General features: G+C 33.0%; 1 protein-coding gene across 1 annotated transcript; it reads left to right on the top strand.

The window, feature by feature from the left end:
* The first annotated feature begins 3,358 nt into the window (after positions 1-3,358).
* On the top strand, positions 3,359-6,885 carry LOC114178116 (transmembrane protein 64-like). The gene is made up of 4 exons (XM_028063833.1): positions 3,359-4,021; positions 4,235-4,471; positions 4,564-4,781; positions 6,377-6,885. Exons 1-4 carry the CDS (start codon positions 3,752-3,754, stop codon positions 6,555-6,557), a joined length of 906 nt encoding a protein of 301 aa, XP_027919634.1. The 5' UTR covers positions 3,359-3,751; the 3' UTR covers positions 6,558-6,885.
* Positions 6,886-8,467: the final 1,582 nt, after the last annotated feature.

Here is an 8,467-nt window from a genome sequence, read left to right as displayed (position 1 = left end):
TTATTTGTATTTTTTTTTATTATCCTAAAAAATAATTTAGTGTAGAACATGGAAAAAATATGTGACCTATAATATGATTCCCACAGAAAAATTATAAAGAAATATCATAAATTTATATATAGGAATTTCGGTCTTATTCCGGTTGAGTCCCTCTAAACAAGCATAGGTCTACATTAAGAAAATTTAACTCCAGAGTATTTAATCGTTTTAGTTTCAACATCATGCAATAATCAGTTTGTCAACCATTTATTAATTTTGTATCCAAAACTAAGAAGTAAGAAGCAATGGGTAATTAATAAAGTTGTGTCGTTTTGTATAAAATCGATATAGGCCTTAGCGTTAAGGAAACGGTAACGTTAAGACGCAAGGTGGAGTATTTGTTAATTGGTTAACAAAACAAGCTTCACCAAAGAGGGAATTTCATTCCTTCAAGCCTTCAACCAAGTGATACTGTTCCGATTCAGCACTTGTACGGCCTCTTAATGCATTAATTGAAAGCAAGCCAACAGGGTTCTAACACTAATCTTAGACCATACTTTGCTTAATCAATCATTTGTTTCACACACGTACCAAGTTTAATACATTATCTGTACTTTCTTAAAAATCATATAATATAATATGACCATATACTTTATGTTCATTCATTGATTGAAGCCATTGATGATACGATCTGTCACAAAAGTGTTTGGTCCTTCTTATGCCGTCAATTATTAACACTTACCTAACTCAAACTATTCTCCCTTGTCTAAGACACTTTTTTTGTTCTATTAAAATGGAAATAAAGATTTAATTAATTTTAATTATATCATCATGATACTACTTTTCTTAATCAACTAACCAATGCTGATATAGATTTGAATATAGAATGTACAACGTTATGTTGACCTTCATTTTAATTTTTTTTCTTCTAGAGGATATAATGTTTATATATTCATTACTCCAACTAATTAATAAGTGTTTTGTTTTAAAGTTAAACCATTTTTTAAATGGTAAAGTTTCAATGATTGCAATTGTCCCAATTAACAATAATTATTTTAAAATTAAAGTTTACTTTGTTTTATTTTCAATAAATTATTTTTTTTTTACTCGAACAATTTTTTTTAAAAAAATTATCTGTAACAACTATTTATTTTTCTTTTTATCTGTAAAACGAATCTAAATTTCTTTATACATTAAAAACAAAATCCAATAATTTATCAGGAATAAAAAAGTTAAATTACTTTATTAAGGACCCATAGATATAATGATTTGTTAGGAAAAGAGTATTTAAATGTAAATATATTAGTTTTACTGATTTAGCTAGTTGTTACTTGTTAACATTAACATGATAAAATTTACACTGTGCTAACCAGTAACAATTTTGTTGCTTTTATTGTAAGTGATTCTTTCTTGCCTAGTACCAAGCATTTTCATACCCTTTGAGTGTAAAATAAATAAATAAATAGCAAGTTACTCTTATAATTGAAGATCTGGTTTTTATCACAAAGTGTTAGTGAGATTCACTATTAGCTTCTTAATATTGATTGCAGTGGTCTAACCCATTTTAAGATTGAGAAGGTAAATGTAGCATTATATAATCTGTCAGGTTTGTACAGAGAGGGTTTAATTGGGGAGAACAACACCAATGAGACCTGAGCCTAAACACATAAGATACTGACACTACTCTCAACCCAAAAACTTAAGGCAATGGGTTTATGGGCCTTGATCTTTATATGGTGCTCTACTTTCTCAATTCTGGTTAATGTGGGACTTAGACTCACACTTGGATTCCTAACAATCTTCCCCTCAAGGGTGAGTCCCTTCAACCACATTGGTACACTCCCCCTCCAGTGGAAGCTGCCCAACCACGAGTACTCCTTTTCTACCATCGCCGTTATTCTTAACGGGACACGCTTACCTAAAACCCTTACCTGGGACTTTTGCCAGGAAAACTTTCGATTGTCTATCAAGAAAATTACACAAAAGAAAGAAAAAAAGAACAAGTTTAGTTTAAAATTGCTTATTATATCATTTACTATTAAAACAGATCCATTGTTTACAGATAAATTTAGGAATTATAAAATATATTAATTGAACCACAGCAATTAAATAATTTATGAATGGTAATTGTATTCTTTTTAATATTTAAAATGTATCACGCCACTCATACAATGTTTATATATAAAAAAAATTATTTGATAGTTTTTAATATGTGCGAACAAATTTTTAACCATTGAAAATAGAAAAATGATCATTACCCTATTTTCTATCAAGGAACTTTATGCAGTTGTCACCTCCATCTTAAAGATAAATTGAAAGAGTTTTTTTCTTTTTTGTTTGAGTAACTATCTTTCACGTTTAACCTCTTAATAAGACAAGTATTCAATATATTTTACTAAAATCATTAAATTACAATCAAAATAGAAGTTTTTTTTTTTTACTAAAATTAGAGAAACATATTATTATTATTGTTACACTTATAATATGTAAGTCTATTTTCTTTTTAAAAATTCAAGAAAAGACGAAACCAAATCACTTTTTTTTATTAAAATCTCTTAAAAATAGAAGGTACTAACTTTTAATAGAAAAAAATTTCAAAGTACATGTTTTATTCATAATAGGTGGGTAGACCATGGACTGATTTTGGAATTTCAGTTATTGTTGATGTAACTTGTGCAGAAAAAAAATAATATACACAAATTGAATCATTTTATTTGTTAACAAGGAGGATTGTGTCATGGAAAAATCAAGGATTTAATAGTTTCTTTGACATACGAAGGTTAGATTCGTGTATGTTGTCAAATTCATATCGTTCTCTATACCAAAATCTCTTGAATGTGATTGCTCAGTTAAGAACTCAAATAATTCTTTGGGATATATATAAAATGATTGGAAGAATGAATAGTTGAGAAAAAGATTATATACTGTGCTTGATTCCAACCGCCCAAGAAGCTGCGAGGTAGTTGCTGGTGCCACACACGCCTCCGGTCGGTGCCACTCACGACCACGTGTCAGATTCCCATTGGTTACACATCCAAACAATGCCCACATGTCGGTTCCTAACGTCACTGTATCTTTCTCTTTCCTCACACAAACAAAAAATCGCACTATGCTGAAGAAGCTACGCTTTCAGAAAAAAAAAAAAAAAAAAAAAAACAACAAACAAAGTAAGTTAGAGGAGCGAGCCCGGAGATACTTAAGCGTGACTTATTAGCAGCTTTATTCTAATTTACTAATAGAAAAGAAAAAGTAAAAATTAATGATAAATTAATTGTAATTATAAAAGGCCTATGAATGAGGTCCACGTAGCAGTAACGGCGAAGACAGGACCAACCAAACCAAACGCCACGCCTCCTCTTTTGAAAGCAATCCATGCCGTTGCAAGTTGCAAGTTGCAACACCCGTCACTCAAAATCCGCGTGGCCTTCAAGAGAGAAACGGCGCCGTTTCGAGCAAGTGATTTTGTTGCTGTGTGTCATGAGCTTTTAGATCACCTGGGAAGAAAACCAAAACCGAAAAAGGGTGTTGCTTGCTACCAGTTTCACGCTTTCATTCTCCAGATTAAAGCCCCATTCCCTGAATCGACGAGTTTGTCGCGATCCTCCTCTCGTCATCATCGTCTTCCTCGTGCCCTAATCGATTCTCTCGTCGTGGGTGCTGATCGTATTGGGCTATGATATACTGTCATCGACTGTGATCAATCATTCATAAACCAAAAACAAGAAATCCTTTTTTGTGTGCCTGATAAATTAGTTTTTCTTTTCATTTTCTGATGACGTATTACGATAATGATGGTGGTCGGAGAGAGGAGGTGGTTCTGGATATTTCCTGCACAATCCGACCCGATGATGGTAATGGGGGCTATGTGAAATTGAGGGCCGGTCCCGACGACGTTTCTCCGCTGGGTGCGGCGGTGGAGCCTTCTGTGCCGACGATAAGAGCCACCGTGTTGTATTGGGTGAAATTGGTGATGTTGTTTTTATGCCTGGGGTTTTTGGCTGTCGTTGCTCTCGTTTGGATTGGACCCTTTTGCATGGACAAGGTTTGTTCTTTTTTTCCCCACTACCTGTTATTAGATTTGAGGATTGTTTTTCCCTTGTAAAGTTTTGATTTTGATAATGAAATAGCTGAATTCCCCCCTTTGTGCTGCATAGTGTAGAATAATTGTGTTTTGCATTTTTTATATTGTCTGTAACATGAAACATAGATTAAAATGTTCTGAATTCTAATGGATGATTTAATTTGTTCTTGGCAGGGGGTTATTCCGATAATAAATTGGGAGACAGAGACTTTCAGTACTCCAGTATTAACTGTTTTTGTGTTTGCCTCCGTGGCAATATTCCCAACCTTACTCTTGCCATCTACACCTTCTATGTGGGTGGCTGGAATGACTTTTGGTTATGGCTTTGGGTTCTTGCTAATTATATCCGCAGCAGCTATTGGTGTATCACTCCCTTTTTTCATTGGCAAAACCTTCCACCATAAAATTGAAGTACATGCTTTGTCTTGAATCAGAGTTGGTTTGTTTGCAGGTTTTGCCTCACCTTTACTAATGTGGATTCAATGTTTTGCATATCTATGCAGGGGTGGTTGGAGAAGTATCCAAAGAAGGCTTCTATTCTAAGGTCTGCTGGTGGAGGGAACTGGTTTCATCAGTTCCGGGCTGTTGCCTTAATCAGAATTTCCCCATTCCCATACTTAATCTTCAACTATTGTGCTGTGGCAACAAATGTTAAATACGGGCCTTATATAGTTGGATCCTTGGTAGGAATGGTGCCGGAAATATTTGTTGCAATCTACACGTAGGGTTTCTCTCTGTCTTCCTCATCACATTTTTAAGCTATACTAAGAAACTATGTGTTTTTTTATCTTCGTTATATGCGTGCGTAGGTTGATTATTTCCTCAATATCTAATGTTTGCATTTGAAATTTGTCATATGTACCTGAAGTACTAACGGGTAAGGTGACCACTTTTTGCTCACTTTTGAATAACTCGTGCTCTTGCTTGATTATGTTTGGCTCTGATGTATGGTTTGGATTTTCAATAACTGATACGATCAAGAGTCTTGCAAACCCTTCATCTTGCATTACCTTGTTTTCTGTTTCTCCTTGTTGCGATATGTTTCTTTCATAATTATTCATTCATTATGGAATAGTTCTAAGACTGATTTGATGAACTGATGAATCTTCAATATAATGATGAGTGTGAGATATGCCTTTAGAGTTTCCCTTTTCTGTGAGGTGGGTAATTGCTCTTGCCTGTGCTTTTTAAATTTCTGGTTGTATTTTGCAGTTTAACTTCTCTACGTATGCTTCCAACCAAATTTGGGGATTCTTTTATGGCCATCAGAGTTTGACGCTAGTGCATTTTTTAAATGAGCATACTTATATTGTGTCCTCACGTTTTGATATTCCTTGAATTTGGCCATGTAATTGGACAATTAATAATTTATCTATCAAATAGATTTTTGTTTTTCTGGGAGAAGTTTAGTATTTAAGTAACTCGTTTCCATTGTTAGATCTTAATTAGGAATGCTATTAATCGCACAAGCTTTATATCACAAACCGTTCTATGACTTTATATAGAAGTAAGATATTGATCTGTTTCCAGGCATGACCTATGTATGTGGCTTCTTAAATACATCAATATACTGGCCTTTTGTCTGCTAAATTATCATGGTTGCGTATTTATTGAACTAATTTACACAAAAATGCCTGATTGCATCGTGCATACCTAGGGAAACTCCAAAAACCAACCGGTTCCACAAACCAAAACTTAAAGCTATCAATTATACCTGGCTGTTCTACCTTTCTAATACCATTGCTGTTTTTGTCACCTATACTATCATAGTTTCGGAGTCGCTCTTGATTGAAAAAGGGCAACCATAACCTCAATGCATCAATTCAGCATGCAGAGTTGTTATTGAATGTCAATGGGATTTTTTCTTTTTTTTTTTTGTTTTGTCATCAAGTTATCATATTTTGGTAGGATAAGGAAAACAAATGTTAGTGCAACAAAGATTTTTGATTGTCACTAGCCAAAATACCTAAGCTCTGTCAATGAGATTTGTCAGGACAGGATTGAACAAAGTTGCGAAAAGGTCTAGGAATTAGGGTTTGATCTTTTTCTGCGGTTTTTCATCTACAAGTTATATGTGACTGTAAGCCTCTGGTTGAGGCTTTTAGATTGCTCTGACCTTGTACTAGGGCCTTCAACCTTCCTAACTTTTACTTACGCTAAATAAACTTGTGTTCTTGTGGATAAAAGGCTTGCACCATTATGTTGTTTTCTGCTTTGAGATTGTATCTTTACTTGGTCAGTAAAAATACTGTTGCTTGAAATGAAGTTTACCTGGATGCTCTGAAACTCATTGTTTACCTGGTTATTTCTCTGCAGTGGAATTTTGATTCGTACATTGGCTGATGCTTCACATGAAAAACATTCTCTATCTGCCCCACAAATTATTCTGAATGTTGCCGGCTTCTGCATAACTGTGGCGACAACCATCTTTATCACAGCTTTTGCCAGGAGACGGCTTGATGAGTTACAGAAGGAGGAGGAGACATTGTTGCAATAGTAGTTCACAACTTTTAGTCTGGTTTCTCTGTTTCCTTATATGAAGCAGTTCCTACCATAAATCTGGGAAGGGAGAGGCTTTATAAGGAGACATTATCCATTGGAAGAGTTGACCGTCAAATGTATTATAACTAGTGGGGAAGGGTTGACCAACAGGCTGACATGACCAACACCTCTTTTAGTGCACCATTTTCGTTCCGTGTTCCTTATACGGTTTACAGATTTTTTTCTTTGTTAGTTCTTCTACCTCATTTATCATTTTGTATATCACTCAAATTCCCGATTTATAAATCATTTATTTCATTTCGCCAAAGATTCGTTTGTGTAAATCCAATGCCTCAATGCTCCTGGACTTCCCATGCTCTGGTTGTATTGATTTATCTTTCCCAGTTTGACATTTCATTTACTACGTAAAATTACGTTGCAAACTGATTGATTAGTGGATGAAAATATGTACAAATCTATTTTGATCCTTTAAATTTTTAATTAAAGGCCTGATCAAATCTAATTTCAAAACTGCGTTTACGTTTTGAAAACATTTTAAAATGGTGAATTTGAGAAAGACTGATTTGTGAAAACAATATTGGATTAATTTCAACTTGTTTGGTATTGATAATAGGGTCTGATTCAATATTTTTTTATAACTTTGTAATAGATGAATTGAATAGATTTCCACAACTATAATTCTTAAAATTAAAAGATAGATTATTCTTTGAGGTAAAGTGATGAAATTATTAAGGGCACCTAACTAAATCTCGAATTAGTTTCTGCCTTATAAATAATGAACATATTTTATGTGTATTAATATGTAGGTCATGGCCTAAATTGGGGTAATGAGATATATTAAGGTTTAATTATTCGGATCACATTCATTTTGGTTCGAAAATTTTAAAATGGTACCCACTTTGAACTTTGTCTCAATTTAGTACTCAAACGGCGTTAACTACCTTGTCATGTGTCAGCCTCTGGATTTTTTTAATTTTTTTAATTTTTTTTTAATTTTTTTTTTTTTTAAAAAATTGCCACGTGTCAAATCCTTGATGTGACACGTGGCAAGGTATCGCCACGTGTCAAGGTACTTGGCAAGTGTCATTGTCTTCATCTCAACTTAGTTGTGTCTATTTGTTTCAATTTAGTACCCATATATGTTTATTTGTTTCAATTTAGTACCCAATTTATTTGTTTGAATTTTATTCAAATATTTTTGTTTTAAATGGAGAAATATTGTATCTCTTTTAAGACAAAATTTATTATTTATATAAATGTTATATAAATAATAAAATTTGTATTAAAGTTAATTAAGGGCTTATTGAAATTTATATTAAAGTTAATGGTAAAAGTCATGAATAACATATTTGTAAGTAATTTTTAATAACAAATATAAATATAACATTTATATAAATAATAAATTTGGTCTTAAGGGAGACATAATATTTCTCTATTTTGTAAAAAAATATTCAGACAAAATTAAAATAAATAAATTGGGTACTAAATTGAAACCAATAAATATATATGAGTACTAAATTGAAACAAATAGACACATGTGGGGACTAAGTTGAAAGGAAGATAATGACACTTGTCAAGTACCTTGACACGTAGCGATACCTTGCCACGTGTCACATCAAGGATTTGACACGTGGCAAAAAAAATGTTTTTAAAAATAAAAAAAAAATCAAAAAATAAAAAATCCAGAGGTTGACACGCGACAAGGTAGTTAACGACGTTTGTGAAAACTTGACGGAGGGTACTACATTGATGCAATAATCAAAATTGGGTACTAAATTGAGATAAAGTTCAAAGTGAGTACCATTTTAAAATTTTCGAACCAAAATGGGTATCATCCGAGTAATTAAGCCTTTCAAATTTAACGTATGGCTAAATAGAAAGTAGAGTGTTGGTTTTAGTATGTTT

The sequence above is a fragment of the Vigna unguiculata genome, chromosome 3 (assembly GCF_004118075.2).
Source record: "Vigna unguiculata cultivar IT97K-499-35 chromosome 3, ASM411807v1, whole genome shotgun sequence".
NCBI lineage: Eukaryota > Viridiplantae > Streptophyta > Magnoliopsida > Fabales > Fabaceae > Vigna > Vigna unguiculata.
Note: the sequence above shows the minus strand (reverse complement) of the source record. Positions and strands in the feature narration are given on the sequence as shown.